This window comes from Parasteatoda tepidariorum, chromosome 4, assembly GCF_982258835.1.
Source record: "Parasteatoda tepidariorum strain Cologne lab strain chromosome 4, Ptep-v5.0, whole genome shotgun sequence".
NCBI classification, from domain to species: Eukaryota; Metazoa; Arthropoda; class Arachnida; order Araneae; family Theridiidae; genus Parasteatoda; species Parasteatoda tepidariorum.
The window spans coordinates 70,960,342-70,984,558 of NC_141758.1; the positions used below are offsets into that span (position 1 = coordinate 70,960,342).

The 24,217-nt window shown below is 26.8% G+C and overlaps 1 protein-coding gene across 1 annotated transcript; it reads right to left on the bottom strand.

The window, feature by feature from the left end:
- Positions 1 to 1,000: 1,000 nt before the first annotated feature.
- LOC107438334 (deoxyribonuclease-2) lies at positions 1,001 to 18,930 on the bottom strand. The gene is made up of 7 exons (XM_016050606.4): positions 18,531 to 18,930; positions 16,976 to 17,159; positions 14,113 to 14,182; positions 10,665 to 10,820; positions 7,220 to 7,426; positions 3,813 to 4,060; positions 1,001 to 2,451 (listed from the first exon to the last, which is right to left on the bottom strand). The coding sequence occupies exons 1-7, from the start codon at positions 18,647 to 18,649 to the stop codon at positions 2,344 to 2,346; spliced, it is 1,092 nt and encodes a 363-aa protein (XP_015906092.1). The 5' UTR covers positions 18,650 to 18,930; the 3' UTR covers positions 1,001 to 2,343.
- Positions 18,931 to 24,217: the final 5,287 nt, after the last annotated feature.

Consider the following 24,217-nt stretch of genomic DNA (forward strand, 5'->3'; position numbering starts at 1 on the left):
AAAATTGTGATGTCATGTCTTCGCATCACCTTCAGGGGTGTTTTCCAGACCGTCGCTTAGTGCGACGTAAATAGATTACTTACCTACAAGCTATCTGATGAAAAATTATAAAAAGCTGCATGGTGGCTTGTATAAGAGGCAATTAATTCAATGCAGACAAACTAATTTTGCTTAACTCCCTGTTCTTACTCCCGAGATGGATGGAGACAACCTCCTTTAACGATACAGTACCCACTGCTTATTAAAATCACTTCAATTCTGAAAACATTTGATTTCATAAGAAATTTGAATATAAATCAAAATATCTATACTTAGGAAAAAATGTTTCAAGCTTAAACTTAGCAAATACACGTTTTTTTTTTTTAAATTTCAGAAATTTTTTTAAATTTTTAGCATATTGTTTTGATTAGAAAAATATAAAATTAAAGATACAACATGGTTTGGGAATTTCAAAGAAAAGAACACTGAAGAAAAGAGAACACAGAAGAAATGAGCCATTCTCACTTCTGTTGCTTCCAAATCAGCAATGCTAGAATTACCTCAATTAGCAATGTCAGAAATTACATCAATTTTTATTTTGACTTTCAGGAGATATTTTATTTCTTAAACTAACCTGGCATAGTTATTTTTCTGCTTAAATACATTTTTCATCATGATTTTCATTATTTGTTTTACGTAAACCAAACAGAAATAACTAAAAAAGTTTTTGTTTTCATTACAATAATTACTTTGGGGAGATAGGGAAAAAAATGGAAAAAAAGAAGAAAAAGAGTGATTACACTTTTATTATCATACAAAATATCTATTAAATATAAAAATACAGTTAATAGCATTAGTTCTTAAGTCAATAATAAAAGATTCTTTTCAGGGTTTCCCTCTTAGCAAACCAATACACAAATATGATATTGAAATCGAAAATTTAACATTTAATATCAAGACTTAAAAGTTAGAGATAAAAACAAAAAGTCAAACTAAAAATAAAATACACATTAAAAAAAAATTTTTTTTCAAAAACATATTTTATTATAAATCCAACAAAAATAAATTAATTGAAATAAAAGGAGATTACAATGAATTGAGAAGCATCAAATTCAGAAACAACAGATAATTTACAAAATCTATGTTTTAATTTCAATTCATCTTCAGTAAAATTGTTTTAAAAAATTAAATCTCATACCAAAATCACACTAGAGATCTATAAGACATGGTTTAAAAAAATTATGTTATACACTTTACAAACAAATCACAAAAAGATATGAAAATAAATAATACTTAAGTATACTACTAATAATACCAATCACAAATTGCTTCAATTTTGGGCAATAAATAAAAATGACAATACATACAAAATGAAAATAATAGAACAGATCTAATGAAATTCTAATAGATAAATATTACATTAATACTTAAATAAAAGGACAGATCAATAACTTATGAAAATATGATATCTACCAATAGATAAATTGATAAACTACTCTAAATTAATATGAGAAAAGTAATTGCGAAATTTCATATTGCATTACATGTATTGTATTTTAAATGTTTCAAATACAAATCTTTCATAAACCAACTCTAAATTTACTCAATCTGCATATAACCTTAACGTATGAAAATAAAATGATCATTTATAACCTTAATTTACAAAAATAATTTGGTCATTTATAACCTTAATTTACAAAAATAATTTGGTCATTTATAATCTCCACTTAGAAAAATAATTTTGTCAATTATAACCTCCACTTACGAAAATAATTTGGTCATTTATAGCCTCAACTTACGAAAATAATTAGGACATTTATAACCTCAATTTGCAAAAATAATTTGATCAAAATAGTGTTACTTAATACCATGAAATTTAATCATGTTTTACATTACATCAGCATTTGTTTATCCACATCAAAATTTTAAGATAACGAGCATTTACCCCAGAAGATTTAAATTTTTGAATTTAACTTTTTTTTTTTAGATTTTAAAAAAATTTGACAAATATATTTGCAATTATATTATTTATCTACAATTTGCTTTATCAATATTTTTAAGAACATTCAAATACATAACAAAACAAGTAATTATAATGAAAATGATTTTTTTTAATATATTATTGTTTAAAATAATGTTGACAATTCACATATAATATTTGAAGGAGAATAATAAAATTCGTAAAACAAAACTCAGATATTTCACAGCACTAAAAAATTAGCCAATAAATTAAATAAATAAATAAACATTTAATTTAATGAAGATTCACAATTTAGTTCTTAAAAGAAAAACACACAGCATGTTTATATCAAATCATGTTTGTATAAAAAAAAAAAGACAACAAATAAACTCAATTTTTAAAATTCAAGTAACAGGACATTTGTCAGTGTTGGAAATTACAGAAGAATAAGCCTGCCAAACTTGTTTGGATTCGAAGCATACAGTACCACCACCTCGTTTTCCTTGTGATTTCTATAATTTAACATAAATTATTAATTTTTTCATCATACCAAAAACTCTTTCAATTGCAATTTCAGACAAATTACATAAAACATAGATTAACAACCTCTGTATATTAAGAAACATGAGTCTTTTACTAAACTAGGCATGGCAGTATAAATAAAAATTTCACAAATTCCCCCTACACTTGTACTAATTACCCCTACACTTAAAATTACAAAGGATTAACAAAAGGTTTCCACAGATAAATAGCACAAATTTCAGTAAATAGCACATAGCATGCCACTTATTGACTTGTAATGCTCTTACATAAATTTAAATCTTTTCTTGAGATATATAACCAAAATCATTAATTCCTAGATTAGATAACATTTATTCAACTACCTAATATGCATCATTAAAATACTATCTGTGCATTTTAAAAGTAATTCATTTTGATCGTTAAATTGCCAAGGATAAAAGTTAATAACATTTTGTAGGTTAAAATTTCAGTTTTTCTCAGCTAAACAATTAAATCCCTCTAATTTATTTTAATTATCCTTGACTTAATTTTTTGATGAATATCCAAACAATGAATTGCTTAGATAAAGTTGGCTACTTTTTATCAATTACTTTGGAATTAGTTTTCACTGGTGCAGTTTGAACTGATGGAATAAAAGTTAATTCAAAATTGATTGAACAACAGCCACCAATTTTTAAACCTTAACAGACCAATGCCAACACATAAATGGCATGAAACTTTCATTCATTTGATCCAATTAATTATTTTGCAACATTCTAATAATTATCAGTTAGTTACAATTAGTTAGATCATTATTATTATGTGACTATAATTATTCATGAAACTTTTCTGAACCGTTATGAGTTACAATCCATTATTTGGCTCTTAAGTGGAGGATGAAGAAAAAAGATGAAATGAATTTAAAGTTATTAACCATGACTTTTTGTACTATTTTAATAAATAAATGTAAAAAGCAAAATAAATTTAAATATTGAATACCATTAAAATTTTAGAAAATAACTGTCTAACTAAGAAAATAACTGGCTCTCTTGGAAATTAACTAACTAGAAAAATCTAATTACAGCCATGTTTAAAAACAACATGACAGTAATTTTGTCATTACAAGTTCAAAATTTTTCAATCACGCTAATTTTTTAAATGTTACATTTTTTAACATACGAGTATATTAACATGAAAACATGATCTTAAAATATGTATTTAAAATAACCATGTATGAAAACATGTATTTAAAATAACCATAATCATACTTCAAAAATCTCAATAAAAGTCATTCATATAAAAGTGCAAAATAATTGGAAAATTATGATTTTGAAAAAAAAATTATAATAAATTTGCAAAATCTTCAGCTTACCATTCTATTTATGTCTCCTATGCATATCCAGGGCTTAGAGTTGTCCATAGAAACTGCCCATTTGCTGTGATCTTCTGTTGATTTGAAAACGATATTTATGTCGGAAATGGTCATATTTATAGATTCAATGTTTAAAACTAAATATTTTGATTCACAAGAGGGTGGAAGGTAACCACCAGAACCTCTTCGCCATGTTTCTGTAGCCAATGAAGTACCCAATGCTGGTGCAACAATTTTGCTATACAGATCTGGAAAGGAAAATAAGATAAATAACTTCAAACTAAATCTTGAAATATAAAATTATTTTGCAAGATAATGTGATTGAGGCGCTTGGAGTAAGAACTAGAAAAACCAAAAAAATTTTAATTTTTTTTTTCATACATTTTGACTAAAGATAATATAGCTGTTTCATTTAGTACAAGAACTAAGCATAAATGTAACAACAGTTATCTCTTGTGTGGTAAAAAGAGTGAGAAAAATTACATGCCCCCTAGAGTCTTTTAATTCCAATTAGTTTTTACCAAAAGTCTGTGACTTTACTTAATACTATTTATGCCTGGTGATGCATGAAGCTGCAAGTTTAGTGTTCCAACTCTGCCTGTCAAAAGCCACTTCCCTTGCACTTTCCCAGCTGAGCCATCCCAGGATGCCTTATTCTTTTATTATCATTTGTGTGTAGGTCAGTTTCAGCCAACCTCTTTTCTCATCCGATGCCGATATCAAACCTGCTCTAGTTGAGTCTTTTGGGGACATTCTTAGTGTGTGTCCTATCAAGACGAATCTTTGTTTTTTCATTTCTATAATGACGAATTTAGTTTTTGTTTTATAATAGAGTTCGCTATTTGTGAATTTAATTGGCAAGTCTATTTTCAAAATTCATCTGAAGCATTTAGTATGAAAAATATTATTCTTGCACAAAGCCATATAATTACTTTTTTTACTATTATGAATAAAAGCTGCACAAATTTGGTTTATTAAAATTGCAGGACTTATTTTATCATCTTTATTTCATTTTACATTAGACAATGATTTAAATACTGCTGTTTAATTTTAAATAATACAATATATATTAAAACAGGCCTTACAAATAATGAAAAGAATGAGGTTTTAGAGGTTTGTTTCTTTTGTAAAAAATTAAAATTACATAAATGCTAGCTTTTGAGAGTCATAAAAGACATTTAAATGTTTTTGTAATCAATTTCTCAAAATTAATTTTTCAAAAAAGCTGATAACTTTTTTTATCAAATAAAAACTTGATACAAGGACAGCATTTGCTTAAGAAACATTTTTGGATAAGGGATTGAAAAACTAGAACATATTATGTTGAACCCAACATAAGTATTGTAATAATAAAATGGTTAGGGTGTAGATAAATCCTATTTGAAAGAGGCGTGAATGAGTCACATATCATCAGAGAGCTTTTTATTCTAGACATAACTAAAAATGTGTTTACCAAAACAAACACGGCTCAAAATAGTTTTCAAAAATAAACACAGCTCAAAATGTGTGCGTAGGAAACTGGACATGGCTAAAAATGCATGCTTACAAATGTAGACACAGCTCTTAATAAATTATTACAAAAATCAATGTAGCTAAAAATGAGTGTTTAAGCAATTGGTCATAGCAACTTACGAAAATGGACAGAGCATTTGATTCCATTTTTTAAACTTCTTTTATAAGTATTGTTTGCTTTATAAAGAATAAATAAGTGTATCAAAAAAATTCATATGATATAGTCAATTCTACTAAATCACTTGGTACATTTTATTAAAAAGTCAACAGTTGTTTTTACAAAATTGCTGCGGGTCCTATAAATTTATAAAAGTAGTTGTAAATTTAATTGTTGGAATTTACTTAGTGTTTAAATAAGTAAGAAAAAGTAAACATGAAATTTCCTGTTTAGTTGTTTAATTTGGGTTGAAAGGCATTTTTGCTGTGTTCATTTTTGCAAACATGCATTTTGAGTTATATCCAGTATAGAAAGCTTACCAACGATACGAAGAGAAAAAAATGCATAAATGAATAAGTATATAATTAAATAATATAATAAAATTACAAATTTTCATTATTACAAAAGTTAACTTTTACTATTCAGAAAATGAATTTTATCACATACTATTTCGGTTTAATTATATAGTTGCAATAAGTTTTACAAAAAATAGAATTTTTCGTATCATTTATATGTTTGGATAGTCATTTTACTTGAAAATATTTGCTAAAAATAACATTTCTCTCCCTACAGTAAATCCATTGCTATAAACATAAAATGAAAAAGGAAATAAATATAATTAACCTTAAACTTGCACTGAGGCATAAATAAAAAGATAAAAATTAAATAAGAAAAATAAAGTAAATAGCATTAAGATAAATTAATCGTCTTCCTAATACTGCAGAATTTTTTCAAACCTGAAAGGATCTTTTTGCTTCATGCTACTTGATAGTTCAGGAGCTAAATAAATTTTGCTTCATGTGCCCCCAGTTGATCAGCTTAAAACCCTTATCTATAAATATATTTCTCTTACACTGCGACAAAAAAAAGCCTCATTACAACTCCCCGAATGGCAAGGCTAGAAAATCGACCAATGATTGTCGCTAAAAATGTCACATGCCAAATCTTGCTTAGGTGGCTCAACATATAGCGCTTTTAAAATGGAAACTGAAATAACCAGAGAGAGTATCAGCAGGTTGCTCAATTCAGCTACTGCAATCTCATACTATTAAGCTAGGCAGAAGTGAGTAATCTTTTCGTTCATGGTTATTATTTTTTAAAAACATAATGTTTTGTTTATGCAGGTTTTTCCATTGCAATTCACTTATTTAAATTTTTAATAGACTTTATTATAGCCAAAATTTTAACCTTTTTAAAGAGATATCAGTTTTAGAAATTTTATCTTAAGATTTTATACTATAGCACATTTCTAATAGGTTTAACGAATTACATGTCATTTATTTGAATTCAAATTTATTTTAATGACTTAGTATTTACTAAAAAGATGTATTTTTTTTTAAAGTTGTTTTATGGATTTGAATTATTGTTTTGAATTCTTAGAATTTTGTGCGTTTGCAATGAACCTAAGTTAGTAGCGAGCGAAACGAGCTTGGTTTGCAAAGCAAACCATATAAGATTGCGTAGCAATTTTCGGGGGTTGGCGAGCCTTAGAGAGCAGGGGGCGCAGCCCACTAGTTGCTCTTAATACCTCAATCATTGTTTTAAAAAATATAAAAACATTTTAAACAAATAGAATTATAATTGACTGCTGAAGCAAAGTTTACATAACAAAATTTCTTTGAATGTCAGTTTACTTTATAATAAATATTAATATTACTTAATCTAGTGAATTTATAACAGCTTGTAATTTATTCACATGAAATAAAATATACAAAAATTGATATATTTCTCTTCTTACCTTCTACTAACTGATTGTCTTTAGCAAAACTAACAAATGACTTTTGATTTATACTTTTTAGAGCAACATTACTTTCAAATGGTGGCTTATGAACAAAATTAGGGTTTTTTGAGAAAATTGTCCGGGCTTTATCATCAAGCAATCCTAGAACTTCATCTGTAATTCCATATTTGTAAATTTTGGGATGAGAAAACAATAACTGATTGCCTGGAAAAATAATAGCAATTACCAATCATCAAGGATAAAATTAAAAACATTCAGTAAAAAGTGTGTTACATAAATTAAAGTCCTAAATGTAACATTAGTTACAACATAGCATAGTATAACAATTTAGTTTCATTTTGATTTTTTTTTTTTTTATTTAAAATTAATTTAACCCTGAGAAAGTGCCAAAATACTACCTTATTAATTGAACTATATCTTGTACAGCGTGAAAGACATTTGAATAGCAAAGAAGATTGGAATAACTTTAGATATAATGATTTTATCGTGGAAAGTTTCTAATTTGAGGTCTTGAATATATGAGTAAATTAGAGGTGACATTTTAAGTCACAAAACGAAACAGAATATTTGAATGAACACACTTTTTTTTTCAACGAATTTTGATTATTATTAAACAAAATTCAGAGGAGGAGGATATCCCAATCCGAAAAATGTGGATTTAAATATTTGACTCTGAAAAAAAGCAGTCAAAAGATAAATAATAAAATCACAAATTATCCAATAAAAGCACAAATTAATAAAGTTGTTATTTCAAATAAAAAGTAATATTTTTAAATTATTATTGCTCTGAAATTACTTGGCCTGTTCCCTTTTGAAAAAGAACTTCGACAAGTAAAATGTACATGGTTTAAATAAAATCATGGTCATAGTATCAGAGGTAAAATGATCAACTGGTCTGCCGAAAAATGGAGCCAAACTCGCTAGAATGAGAAAGATTATAAATACTAACAGAGCAAAATAAAACTACCTCAAGGTGCCATTACCAGCTGCTTCTTATTTAATATTTATATAAACGATTTGGTGCTTAAACTTAAAAAAATCAAGAACATAGAATTGTGCCTGTTCGCTGTTGGCGTAGTAATTTGGAAAAAAAGCAAAAAACACAAGAAAACAACAAGACTAAAAGAAAACACTTGAAAGAACACTGAATGAAGTACTGAAAACAATGAATGATTGGTAAAAGGACAATAATATATTTATTAATGCGTCAAAAACAACTTACCAAATTTTCACCATACGACACACAAAAAATTTGTCTTGAACCTCTATATAAATAATACAATTTTCAATAATAGTAATAACCCCACATACTTAGAAGTGATCCTGGAAAACAGACTGCATTTTGCAGATCACATCAAATACTTGTCGAAAAAAGAACTGATGAAAAGACTAACAGGAGCCAAATGGGGCTGTAATCAATATACTCTAAACAAAACTTATAAAGCATACATAAAAATATTCATCAAATATGGAAGCAAAGTACAGTCACAAGACTTAAGACTAAAATAGACTTTTTGGAGAGGGTACAAAACAAGTACTTCGAATTATCACACGTGCAATAAAAAAAAACACTCCTTTATTGGCCATGCGGAAATATAACAGTAATCTTTATTACCACAGAAATAAAGAGACAATCTCTAGGAACATTTGCAAGATTAAAAACTTCACACAATAAAAACTCAGGAACAGAATTTTATGCCACACAAATCTCACATATTAAACAAACAATCAAATCCCTTAAAAATAATAATAAAGTCATAGTATTTCAATGAATCCCAACACATGTAGGTATAGATGATAATGTGAAAGCAGATTCTTTAGAAAAGATGGATACACAGGAAAAACAGCTAACTTTGCCACTCTCTATAAGTTCTTTAAAGAGTCTATTTACAATGAAATTAATACACAGAACAGAGCAAGAATTACTATCCAATTCAAAACGATTGGAAAAGATTTAGGAAAGTTGTAAAGACTATAGTCATACATTCTGTAAGAAATCTGTTGCTAATTTCAGACTTAAAGCAGGTCATGATTGTTCAACAGAACATCTAATATATCCAATATTATTCTCAAATTAACATATTTATTATATATTCTCATATATAATAATTAAGCAAAGTGATAATTGAATAACCAAATGAGTAAGAAAATCAAGATGCCACATAATCAAAAGTCTACTTTAAAACTAAGATTTCATGTCTTTAAAATATTAATTATAATATTTTTATGATATTCATTAATGATTTGGTCATTCTTGGTTTTGTCACTAAATTTCAAGCGCCCGCTGTTAGAAAAAAAATTATCTAACACAATGAAAAATCTATTTAAAATAAAATTCAGGATGTTTTGCTTCCATCTCAAATATTATTCTCATATTAACACATTTATTATATATTCGCACATATAATATTTAAGTAAAGAGGTCATTGAATAACCAAATGTGTAAGAAAATCAAGATACCACATAATCAAAAGTCTACTTTAAAACTAAGATTTCATATCTTAAAAATATTAATTATAATATTTATAATAATATTCATTAATGATTTATTCATTCTTGGTTTTGTCACTAAAATTTTAAATATGTTTTAACAATGAGGAATTCTAGCAAATCATTATATTCTTCATATTTCAACTGCTAAAGAATAAGAAAAAATATTTTAAAAGATATCCATAGTTAAAAATGGCGTTAAATTTTTTGAAATAGTTATAAAAATATTGTCACTAAATTTTTAAAATATGCTTTAACAATGATGAATTCTAGCAAATCATTATATTCTTCATATTTCAACTGCTAAAGAATAAGAAAAAATATTTTAAAAGATATCCATAGTTAAAAATTGTGATAAATTTTTTGAAATAGTTATAAAAATATGCATTTTTATCAATCATGGAACAGCAAACTAGGTTGGACCGATGCCTTCCAAACCAAACATTTTCAGTTACTTCAACGAGCAGAAAAACTCTTCCAATTTTTATCCTAGAGGATAAAACAGTTCTCTACTGTATGTATCCATTTTTAGTTTAGGTCCAGAAAAAAAATAATAATTTTAAAGTTTAGAAGTCTGTTTGAAAAAAGTTTAAAAGTCTGAACTAGAAACTGACATCTTACTTCTCCTAATAATATTGTCTTGGACTTCATATGAGAGATCAAAACAAGAAACTAAATATTGCAATAAGTATTCAATTAATATTAGAATGCAAAACTAAACATAGTTGGAAATAAAAATACTTTTTCATTATTATTCCATTGCTTGAAATATATTGATTTTATACTGAATAAAATTCCATAGAAATATTAGTTTTATTAAATAATATGAGCACATACTTAATATCCGTTTAAAATTAAAATCAAATATAACTCAGAGTTGATTCAAAAACATGTATTTAAACATTTAATAAAAATTATTTTTAAAACATAACTTTCAATGATATTGACTTACAAATAGCATTTAAGGCTGAAGCTGGAAATGACATACAAAGAATGCTTTGACCATTTTCTAGGGCATTGCTAGGATACTCATACTTGTCAATACCAGTAAATTTTGGTATACTGTGCACTATCCAGAATCCTGAAGTCCCATCAAATGCAACAATACCTAAAGTTTCAAACATGAAAAAATAAAACAAACATGTTTCATAATTAGTATAATTCATATACTAACTAAATTAGCAATCTCCATTGCGATTACAACAGTTTGATTATAAAAAAAAAAAGAATAAGTTTCAAACTGTAATTAACTGGGGGTTTTTTTACATCCTAGCATTACTTTTAAAACCCAAATAATTAAATTGCTTAAACAGAATTTATTATTATGATACAAACCACTCATCATTATAATAAAACATATCAAGATGCCCTGTGACAGAATCGCAACGACACAGCAACATCGTCTCAGAACGGTACAGAGTTCCTGCAGAAAGATTTTTCGTTTGAAAAGTAAAAAAATATATACTTTTCTTTTCTACAGAAATTTACACCTAATATTTGAATCATGCATTTAGATAATCACTTTTTGACGTGTTCAATTTACACCAATAGTATCGTAAATCGATGTAATGTTTCGATTGTATTTTCGGCAGTTATTGATATTGATTTTCACATGGATTTTAAATATCCCGATATATTTCAAACAATATGAAAAATTCGAAACGTGAATTTGATTATTTACTTAAGGCAATAATTCTACTACTAATAAAAATTCTATTGAATAATAATTCTATAATAATTCTATCGAATTTTTGGCAGTTATAGCTATTTATTTCTCCATAATTTTTAAATCAGATATTTTTATATGATGTTATTTATTACAACAACCTAATCTCAAAAGGAAACACGCATTTGAGAAGTCCGATTCGAGCAATTTCATCGTCTATCTTTTTTCGGCAATTACTACTACGGATCTCCTGATTTTTAATTATTTTTTTATTGTGATGATTATTTACAAAAAGCAAGGAAAGAAATAATTTGTACGTTCCATCCCCTACAAAATGCGAGAATATCACCTATAATATTAGAATAAAAAATTATTACATGTTCAATTAAATAAAAATATATATTTTTTTGTAAACACTTTTTTACACAAACTTTTGTTATTTTAAATTAGTAACATATATGTTTTTTATTATTTAAAGTATCTTGCAGAAAGATGCTGGACAGTTATGTCGCAGATAGCTCAAAAAAATTCTGCCACAGGGTCAAGATGAAATCTGAGATAGATTAGGCAACAAAAAGTTCCCCAAAATTTAGATTAAATTTAGATGACAGAAACATTTGATGTATCATCTACAAGCCGCACATTGTTGAAACCTTAAACACAAATCTAACTTTGTTGCCACCAAAATTCTTTTCCTTTCGAGCATATCAGATTGTCTTGATACAGTGGAAAGTCGCGTATCCGGAATCGGCGGGACTTTCCGAAGTCCGGATAATCGATTTTTCCGTATAATAGACCCCCAAGGTAAACAGAGATTAAAATGATCTGAATCTAAGAAGCAGAAATTAAATAACATTATTTTTCGGGCAATAATGTTTTAGTATTAGAATGATATCTAATCAATCAAAAACAAAATATTTTTAAAAAAATAATTATTGCTATTATAAAAATAAATATAGGAAACTAAAAAAATTTACAGTTATGAAAATATTAATTGCTCTCTCCGCCATTTTGAACTAGAGCGTTTCAAGCAAGAAGGGGAAATTCCCGTCATTCATTCACTAAGGTGGGTAGGTGAAGAAGCAAAATTCATTTCCTTCTTACTTGTCATTCAAGTTGAAGGGGGGGGAAGTGACAAGTTCTTATTTTCTCTCCTGTCATTGGCTATCAATCAAGCATAAAGGCGTGGCATGCTGATTGGGTTCTCTTTATTTTTTCTTGTGTGACTAAAGGGGATTCCCCCTCCACTTTAACGTTTGCTGTGTTTACCCTTTTTCCTTTTCTTGATACAGTGGAAAGTCGCGTATCCGGAATCGGCGGGACTTTCCGAAGTCCGGATAATCGATTTTTCCGTATAATAGACCCCCAAGGTAAACAGAGATTAAAATGATCTGAATCTAAGAAGCAGAAATTAAATAACATTATTTTTCGGGCAATAATGTTTTAGTATTAGAATGATATCTAATCAATCAAAAACAAAATATTTTAAAAAAAATAATTATTGCTATTATAAAAATAAATATAGGAAACTAAAAAAATTTACAGTTATGAAAATATTAATTGCTCTCTCCGCCATTTTGAACTAGAGCGTTTCAAGCAAGAAGGGGAAATTCCCGTCATTCATTCACTAAGGTGGGTAGGTGAAGAAGCAAAATTCATTTCCTTCTTACTTGTCATTCAAGTTGAAGGGGGGGGGAAGTGACAAGTTCTTATTTTCTCTCCTGTCATTGGCTATCAATCAAGCATAAAGGCGTGGCATGCTGATTGGGTTCTCTTTATTTTTTCTTGTGTGACTAAAGGGGATTCCCCCTCCACTTTAACGTTTGCTGTGTTTACCCTTTTTCATAGTACTTCTTTCCCTAACACTTTATCAAAAAGGTTCCAGGAAATGCCTCTTTTACTAGCCAGCTGCACAGGAAAGAAGTGGGGAGGGGACTCAATTGTGCTCTTTTGAAAACAAATCTCCCCCCCCCCCTCCTTTCCTGCATTCCAGAGGAGGAGTGTTACTAACGGTACAGTCTTGGTAGATCTTCTGTTCTCTTTTCTGTTGATTTATGGGTTTAATGCATAGATCACTAGAAGCTAAGAAAGGAAAAAACCTGTCAAAATACTTTTTTTTTTTTAAGAGAGTGGGGAAGATGAAGAAATGTTTGTTTATTTTGATTGTTAAAAAGTGTCCGGGAAATTGACCCTTCCGGAAAAGGGACGTCCGGATATGGGACGTTACACTGTATTTTTAAGTCTTAATTCAATCATTCAAATACCAATTCAAAATAATTGACTAACATTTTCCCTTAGTCCTGCATACTGTATGGAAATGTATATTTAGTTTTGCCTCTTTGTCTACTCCAGTCTTTCTTCTTGTTTTGTTTTCCATTACTATCCTGTCATTGGTGTTATGCCTCTTTTTATTTTTAACTGTTTTCTTTTCATCATTCACATATTGTCTTGAAAAAGAGCAGCATGTTAGTACTCAAAAAATTTTGCCTTTTTTCTGCTTCAATTATGAAAGCAAATAAAGTTTTTTTTTTTTTTTTTTTTTTTTGACAAACATACCAAGATACATCGATTTGTTAAATCTAAGCACATCAAATAAATTTGCTTTTGAGATGATTGCAAACTATAAAACTCTACAAATAGGTAATCTTAATATTTCTAAAAATAAATTAGAATATTCAAACATTAATAAAGATATCTAGTTAGTTATTTTAACAACAATAATGATATATCATACCTTTCAAGTGTCCGATGGCAGTTCCATTATCAAAAGGTGGTTCATCATTATAAAGGAGATAAGAAGTTTTCTAAAAATGAAATAATAAAACTTATAGATGAAAGTTTTTAAAACCTGTATTTTAATTGTACACAAGATAGATAAAAAAAAAAAAGGAACAAGCATTTAAATATTCAATATTCAATAAAAGAATAGAATAAAGAAATAAAGTAAAAATTTTATTTTACATCAATACAATAAAATCAATACTGTATTCTTTGTTAAAACAATTTATCCGTATGAGATATATTTGGTTATTTCAATTGAAAGGAAAAAAATTTAAAAATCAGTTGTTCATTATTTTTTCAAATTTGAACATCTTAACTTATTAATACTCTGACTTGAAATATTAAGAGTTTGATTAGAAATATTTCCAATACTTGAATTTATATAATAATTAATGTTTGTACAAATAAAGAGTTTTGGGAAAAGGAAAATCGAAAGCAAATAAGAGCTCTGAAAAATTTATCAAAATAAAATACCCTTTAGAAATGAAATTGATATTTAGACACTGGAATACAATTCTGTTTTGGGGAGGGAGAATATTAATATTTTTTTTAAGAGATTTTAAATTTTAAAACTATTTTTTAAATAAATAGCTTTTTTAAAAAAACTAAACCTTTAAAAGTTCATTTTTTTCATAATTTTCAGTTCAAATTATAGAAAAAGCTTTCAAACTGTTTATCAATTAATCATTTTTTGTTAGTTCTCTTTTTGTTGAAAAAAATATACACAGAGATTGCCTTTAGCGTGCCTTTAATTATTTTTATAAACTACAAATTTTTCTCATATTTTAATAATGAGAGAGGATTATTTTTTGAAATATACTCATAAAATAGTATGAGAGTTAAATTTAAAAATTCAATTATTACATAATATTACACATTTTACATATTTACGATGCTAAGTGGTTAGTGCCCTTTCAAAACTCAAAATACCCTTTTTAAAAAAAATATCCGACCCTATTTTACACTTAGGAAGAACTCTGCTATTAGCTGACAAAAATTCTGGACAAATGTAAAGTACCCATCAATATTAAAAAATAGTTTTAAACTAAATCCTTAACAATCAATTACACTTTGAAAAAAGTGCGGTTTAACACTATATACAATATCTGATGCTTTTTCTAGATACAGTAGAGCCCCAATTATCCGAACATCCAATTATCCGAACTATGTCTGAATTAGTTTTTTTTTTTTTTTTTCAAGTTTAGAATACTTTTTAACTAATCAACAATTTTTCTAAAATTTGGAACCAGTAGATCTTCTGACTGAAAATATGCCAGGTTATGCAGCAGAAGAAATAGAAGACTGGTGTCCATGCCAGGGTTGGCAAGTTTTTGACACATGACGGTTTTTACCGGTTTATACCATGGTTTTTACCGTCATGTCAAAAAACCCTCTGTCAAAAACACAATTTTGATAAAACTGTATTTTAACTTGAGTTTAACTGCTTATGATTTAAAATTAATTCATTTTTGGGCAATAAAATTAGAAAAAAAGTTGTTAAAAGATATTTAAGAACAGATTTTTGCATTTTCCCAACATGATTATATCAAATCATACTGTTTGAAGTAAAATATTAGGATGCTAAACAAAATTTTCAACATTTCCAAACATCATTTTGTTTGGCATATTACATTACTGAAGAATGTCAAGTCATTCCTGACTTAGAGTTAGTTAATAGTTACAAGTTTTGAAAGTTTTTTTTAGCTTATTTCTAATATTTAAGAAATGCCAAATTTTAAATTCTTCTTTTTAGTTCTTGAATTTATTAATAGTTCCAAGTTTTTTTTGTCTGTTTGTTTGTTTATTTCTAACAATTAAGAGCAAAATTTTGAATCCTTTGCAAATCAAGCTATAATGATGAAAGTTAAGTATCACTATTTTCAATAAGTATATTACAATATTTCCGTATGAATGCATATCCTTCTATATGAAAACATGTATATAGTTGCAAATTCAATAGCAATCATTTACAACATTCATTTATAAGGGCAATTCAGTGAAAAAAATTTATTGTCCGCTATATGCCAAAAATGAAAGAAAACAGTAGGTTTTTGACAGTTTTTACCGGTAAAAACACAGTTTTTACCACTGTCATGTCAAAAACCAGTTTTTGACGGCAAAAACCCAACCCTGGTCCATGCACAGAAAACGTCCCAGGATTTCAAATTTTAAATAATGATGAAATCGTTGCTGAAATTTTGAATGAAAATCGGAATTCCACAGACGAAGAGGAAGAAGGTGATCAAGTTCAAGATAGTGGACCTTCTCATGTAGAAAAATGCAATGAATTGGCTAGAACGTCAAAATAATGTTGATCCAGTTCAGCGGATTTATTTAAAAAGAATAAGGGATATGGCTGCTTAAAAAAGAGCATCTTCTTTGAAACAAAAGTCTTTTCTGGATTTCTTTTGCAATAAAAAATAAAGAAAAATGTAGTAAAGTCAATAATTGACAAAAAAAAATTATAAAATGCTGAAATATGACAACAACAAAAATTCAAAATGAAGAAAACTAAAAAAAATAAGCAAAAAATATTCAAAAATTGAAATAAAAAAAACTTTTAAACAGAGCTATTTTAGATAGTACTGCCAGTTCTAAATCTGGACAAAGTGTGAAGGGAAGTTAGTGCATAAATAATAATAATCTAAACTAGATTTTAAACAACTTTCCAATTATCCGAATTTTTTTTTATCCGAACCACGTTCAGTCCCGAGCAGTTCGGATAATCAGCGCTCTACTGTATTGCAAGATATATCAAAGCGTAGGTATAATAATTTGAATAAAAATTAGCACACAACAATTTAAAAAAAATTTACCTTCTGAACATTAAACAAATGTTGCACTGTATAACCAAGCATCGATGCATTGCTATTGATGCTATTGGAAGAAAGTGCCCAGTATTCAGGTATGTTAGAAGTAATATAAGTATATGCTTTACCTTCTGAAAGATAAGTTCCAGAATAACCTTTTTCAATTTTAGGAAGCTTGTAGTTTACATACCTAGAAAAAATATAAAGTAAGTATTTTAAAGATTTTAAATATGAAATTAATCTAAAAATTATTATATCTCATAACAATGTATCAAGTAATAATCGCTTAATTAAATGCAAAATTAAAACATAATAATCAAATAAAATAATATATCTCTTATAATTCAATAAAGAAAAGAAATCATTTATTGTATATTATCCTTTTGTATACTTAAATTCAAGGTTTCTCATAAATATTGTAGTTTAATTGACAAGTATTTAGATAAAAATATTGAGAAAAAAAAGATTGTAAAACAATATGGCACATAGATTAAAGCTCCCTCTTTCCTAAAGTATAGGAACTTAAGAACAATCTATGAGAATAGAACAGAAACTTAAAAACAATTTCAACTGTTCACCGTAATTATTAGAAACTGTGAACATTTTTAACACTGTCATGCTCTAATGTTAAATAGTAACATGTATATAAATATTAGTATGCATATTTATAAAAAGTAAGCAGTTTTGAATATCAAAATCATATTAAATATGAATTTAATTTTATTGTATAAAAATCCAAGAATTAAACTTTAAAATATAAAATCCAGAATTTCACTTAGTATACACGATTAAAATTAATGTAAAGCAGCTAATCCTTCAATTAGATTTTATTAATTATTTTTTTTTTTTTTCATTTATTTACTTTTCATTCTCTCTTTTAATTTTTATTTACTTATTTATTTAATTTTTATTTATTTTTTACGTTCAATCTTGCTTCCCATATAACTATGAGTTAGTATGATATTTAGATATAGTTCAAGCATAAATAAAGACAATTTTCAGAGCTTATTTCTTTTTCTTAACATTACATTTCAGATTATAATTCAAGCAAAGCCTTTATATAATCTACCAAAAGAGTATTGCAATCGTAAACTAATGTAACTTTTTTATACATCTGAATATGGACACATATATTTTGCATTTTTAAATATCATAAAAATAATAAATAATTTTTACATTTAAATTTAATCTTCTTATCTAAATGAACATCTAATTGAGTAACGTTAAATAAACATTATACTTTGCTTTAAACGTAATTAAAATAATAACTGTTTATAGCAAAAGTAAATTGAAACCCTAACTTTAAAGTCTAAATAAATCTTCAGATGTGTAAAAACTAAAATACATCAATATTTATGTACATTCAATTTATTCAATTTTAGTACAATGTAGTATCAGACAAAGGCAAGAATAAATTCTTCCTAGATTACTTCCAAGAAAATAAATTGCATTAAAACTTGAAAGAAATCCTTTTTATCATTTGACTGCTTTATATTTTAAAATTAAAAAGTAATAAGCAATTATCAACATAAAAATTTTACGAATAAAAATAAGAAGTTACCAGTCAACAAATTGATTATTTTCATCCCTGCAATAGAGATCTTGGGAACAATTCACAAAAGAAAATAAAAGGATAAAATAGAAAACATTTTTTAAATTATGAAGCATTTCGTTGAACATATAAGTTAGCAGAATAAAGTATCAATAAAATGCAACACAGTATTCTTAGTTAATTCATTAACTTGTCATTAAAATTTATTCGGAAGCCAATAGATACTTCTTTTTAGCATATGTTTTCATCAATGATGCAATGTTTTCATTTAAATCCATAGATATAAAGATAGTCTTTATTTATATCCATTCTCTTTGTTTTTATCGGAAGTGTGATTCAACATGTGACTCAACTTTGATACGCTTTTAACTGTTTATTTTTGCGAATGTTAAGACTTACTGAAAACATCATAAAAACTTGTTTTCATTCGTCATCTATATAATTTGCAGATGGCGCTATAAAGATTGCCGTTCTTTAAAGACGCAGTCATGTACGAATTTAATAATCTACTATTGCTTGGTCGTCACAATTGATTATTATAGCTGCTAAGTAATGCTTTTCCCCCTTTAGCCAGTGCCAGCAATGATACCTAAAATTATGCAAAATGCCAATATGGATAATAATAAGCCACAATTTAAAAAGAAAAAAAAACATTTTTTAATTAAATTTTTTATATTTCAAAAATTACTATCAATTACTCTTTCTTGTTGAAAAATGTGTCTAAGTGCGTAATAATATTCCAAACTGTCGCTTTTTTAAATAGCAGAGTATTTTTTTTAAATATTTAATTTACATATTCATTTCAGTAATCCAACAAATCTTTTCAGTGAAATTAAAATGTAAAAAATCCTTCCTGCGACTGCAAGTTGTAGACCCCTTAGGGGCTTTGGAGGCCAAGGTTTCACAACTTCGTAACTAACATGATTATGGCTTTTTCGTAACTAACATGATTTCCCATGATTATGGAAATATAGTCAGCACTGGGCTTAGAACGTCTTTACTTCTCACACTAGCTGGTACACATCAATCTCAAGCTGGGTAGGCTTTGAGCCACCTCTGTTGATCGGTCCTTTCAATTAAACAGTACACACTATTTAAAATTAATGCTTTGTTTAAAGTTTTAGATATGTAGATGTTCAAATTGGGTTTTTTATTTTCCTTATTCACTTTTTTAGTTTATTTTACTTATTTAAAGTTGTAAAGTTTCGAAAAACAAACTTTTTCTTCACTTACATTACTTTTTATTATTATCATTACTTTCCATTACAAAAAGTTGATTGTAAACCCTTTTATGGCACTTATAAAACTGTTCTTTATTCTTCTTTATTTATTTTAGTTTACCTGCGGGGGAGAATGGCTTATCCCACAGGTCATTAAACTAATTTGTTGTCATATTTGTGGTTTCTCTATTAATTGCAAAGTTTTTACTTTATTAATCGCATCATTAACTAAATGCTAGAATAAAAAGATCATAGTCTTTAGTACATAGCCTCTGCATCCACCAGCTCTTCATCTATGTAATTTTTTCCTTTGAGGTCACGCTAAATGACTCGTGCTCAAATAGCTCGTGCATTAACTGCTCAAATTACTCTATTTGTGGTTAGTTAGTTTGTAATATTTTTGTAGATGTATTTAAGAGTGGGTGTTTCGTAATTTTTCCCCTTTAAACGTGATTTGTGATCCCCAGTTTATGGTAAATTTTCATAATCTTGATATCTCTTATTATCCCTCTGAATATTTTTGGCCAAATTTTGGAACACCCTCTATTTATACATACATATTCCTTTTTACTCCGAATCCGCTTCTATCGTTAAATTAAATTTTAATTGTCATTATAATTATGCATTTCTTATTAAATGTAGTATGAAGTATGCATTTGTTATTAAATTAACAATTAAAATTGTCATTTTAATTGTTAATTTAATTATTATGATCTTAATTAATTTTATTTAAATTCATCTAAATGTTTCAGGCTTGCGTAGAACAGGACAAATCTATTTCCATATACGTTTTATTAATTTCCAAGTCAATGGGTTTCTATTTTGCTTTTCTAATGATTTCTGCAATACAAATTTTATGGAGCCACTTGATATGCAAGATTCTTTTTAAACAGTTGTAAATAATTACTTGAAGTTTTTTCATGTTATTTTTATTGTAATGCCAGATCTAAGATTCATATAGTAGGACAACTTAAAGATTATTATTGAAAATAATAATTTTTGTTGAATTTGTTACGTTTTTGTTTTTCCAGAATTTAATAAGTATAGTATAACTACTTCGGGCTTTCTTTAATCTATTTAGTACATCTCATAAGTTTCTATTTTATTGTTAGTCATTTTTCCAAGATAACGTAAAACTGCTTACTTAATCCAGTTTATTATTTTCTAATAATATGCCACTTAATTGTTTAACCATTTCTTTGCATTAACCCCCTTTTCTTGGCCTCTAAGTTTAAAAGGAGTCTGTTTGCTTGTATGCCTTGAAGGGTGTTGGTTAGTAAACACAAGTCGTCTGCAAAATAAAGATCAGAAAGATATTCTGCAAGGTTCCATCTTATACCCCTTTTATTCTCTCATAGGCTCTTCATAATTCAATCAAAAGCAATTAAAAAGATTGTGGACGAAAGTATACAACCCTGTCTAACATTGGAATTCTGATAATTGGTCGGCGTGGATAACTCACTTATTGTATAGTATTAATATTGTACAGTATAAAATTACACAGAAACATTGCGTCACAAACGCTAGTCGGAACCTCCAAATTTTTGAGCATAGAAATACAATAAAATAAAATGATTTGGAATGTTTTTTATTTATTTTTCTTGTACATTACGTATAATGTGCATCCCACTTTAACAATTCCTAAAGCATTTCAGAACCCATGTTATTGATTCGATTTATGTACCTCAGGGTTAGAAAAATTTCAGAATTTTTACATGCCCTATTGGGCATGTAAATCTTCAAAATACATGCCCGACTGAAGCTTATACCTGCCCGAACAAAGTCCAAATCAAGCAAAATAAGTACGTGTTCAAGGCACTTGAGGATAAAAGGGCACCAGACTATTTCCATTTAACATTTCCTCTCCCACAGTAAATCGGATAATCCAGATTAAAATAAAACCGGAATAAATAGTTTTCTATAAAATCTGTGCATAAATAACCTGACAAAAATTTTAATATTGTTAGTATTGCGTTTCTTATTAATTTATTTACTTATATATATTTTTTTTATTTTATTTACCTATTTATTAATTTTTTTGACTGAGCAGGGAGGCACGCATCTCGAAATTTCTTATGAAAATAAAGCTTTAAATTAGTTAGCTTTAAAGTTTGAAAACCATTGATGGGATACAAATTAGCAGACAGAACTGTCCTAAATTAAAATATGCCCCATTGAAATAACATTTCATTTACTTTTAAACTAATAACAACTTTCCAGTTGATATGTACTATTGTGATCATGATGTAATGGTTTGGTTATCCCGCCATAGTGTTCCAGGATTCAAATACATTATGAGAAGGATCATTTTTAACTATATTCTTCTTTTCTAAAATGGCTGATATCTATTTAATTTGTTTTATTCAACTCATAAATTATAGTTTTCTAATTTATAAAAATTTTTTTTAAAAAATGTAATTTTTTTTTGTAATGTAATTTTTTTTTAAATGCAATTTTTTTTTTAAATGTACATTTTTTATAAAATAAATATTATATATTTAAATTTTTTAGCTCAATTCCATCAATTATTAAAGAAAATTGTAATTTCAAATTAAAATTGGGTTGGAAAATTTTGTTAAGCAAAATTCTGTAAATTAATAATTAAATAAAAATTTCGTAATTTTAAAAAAAAAAAAAAATCTATTTATTTTAGTTAAAAAATAAAAATAATTAAATATCTATTAGTTTTTTTGTTTTTAAAAATTCAATTTTCAAAAAAAAATAATTTAATTAAAAAATAATAATTTGTAACTTAAATAAAACATATTAAATAGTTATCAACCTTTTTCAGAATGGAAAGTTTAAAAATTCATTTGTCCCATTTGGAATTGAGTGCCTCTCCAGCACTAGGCAGACATGCCTATCCGTTACACCCCGAATACACACCGGCTGGAATGTTTTTGTTTGTTTAAAAGTAAATGTAAAGAGTAATATATATAAAAAAGTTAAAGTAAAAAGTAATTAATATATATATATATATACACAAATTAACATGAAAAACATGAATAAAATAAAAAACTAAATGGTTGAGAAACAAGAATGGTAAAAGCAAATAGTCGTTATCAAGACAATCTAATTGCTTTAAATGCGATATTTCTGAATAAAGAATAATTATCCTAAGATAAAAATTATTCTTTATATGTGTCGATATCGCAAAAAACCTTATGTTGTAAAAAATCATGAAATAAAAGAAAAATGTAAAAAGAAATCGAACTTACCGGCGGGAAATAAAGCGCGGTTTAGGTTTAAAAGGTTTATATATATATATATATATATATATATATATATATATATATATATATATATATATATATATATATATATATATATATATATATATATATATATATATATATATATATATATATATATATATATACATACTTATAACGTATTGATATATATTACAGAAAGATATGAAATATACAAAAACAAAAACAAAACATCAAACACAAAAATTAAATCAAGAACGTAAATTGAACAAAAGTTCTCTGGCCTCCCAGTATCGGGAGTAGATGCAGGATGCAGTTCTTTGTGAGAACTGAACGGTTGAGAAGATGTTCAGCATTCATCGCCGCACCACTGCGGCACAGAGGGGGTAGGCAGGATTATGCACTATTTTAGGACGGAAAAGATGGGCATATAAGCAATTGTGCTTGGTAGCAAGACGAAAATGCACAGTAAATAAGTTTTATTTACTGTCCATAAGCTGCAAGTAAATAGAATTCATAAAATAAGTTCAAAATGTGGACATGGAAAACATGGAAAAAATTATAGAACAATGAAAAAAGGAGGGGGAGGGGAGAAAAATAAAAATAATAAGAAACCGGAAAAAAATCCGGAAAAAAGAAACAAATTCATGAAAATCCGGAAAATAAGAGATATAATCTTTTCATCAGCTCACATGACTATATCCGTAAAAAGGAGTGCTTTCATAGCCAAAGCAAAATATATCAATATAATAGTGTGAGAAGCACTCAAAAAAAAAATTTGCAACAAATAAAGTAGAAAACATAAAGTAAAAATATCACGTAAAAATAGAAAATAAAATATAAGGAAAAAAATGGAATAAAACATGAAACGAAATCGGCAAAGCGAGTAGCGAATTCGAATAAACTTACATGAACGGAAAATTCTTCAAGAATAATTTAAAATATTAATTTTCTTCGTATTCTTTTTTTTGTCATTTTTGTATTTTTCATTATGCTATATATATATATATATATATATATATATATATATATATATATATATATATATATATATATATATATATATATATATATATATATATATATATATATATATATATATATATATATATATATATATATATATATATATATATATATATATATATATATATATATATATATATATATATATTCAGAATACCTGATTAAATAAATTAAAAGAATGAAAAAGATTAAAACACTGGAAACACAAACTGAACTGCGAACTGATAACTCAAATCAT

Excerpts from the sequence above, each read along its gene's own strand:
- LOC107438334 (XM_016050606.4), bottom strand. The coding sequence starts at position 18,649 with ATGTTCAACGAAATGCTTCATAATTTAAAAAATGTTTTCTATTTTATC. Across the intron at positions 7,427-10,664 it reads TTCAGCCTTAAATGCTATTT|GCAATCAGTTATTGTTTTCT; the intron begins GTAAGTCAATAT and ends TTATTTTTCCAG. Across the intron at positions 2,452-3,812 it reads TAGGAGACATAAATAGAATG|AAATCACAAGGAAAACGAGG; the intron begins GTAAGCTGAAGA and ends GTTAAATTATAG.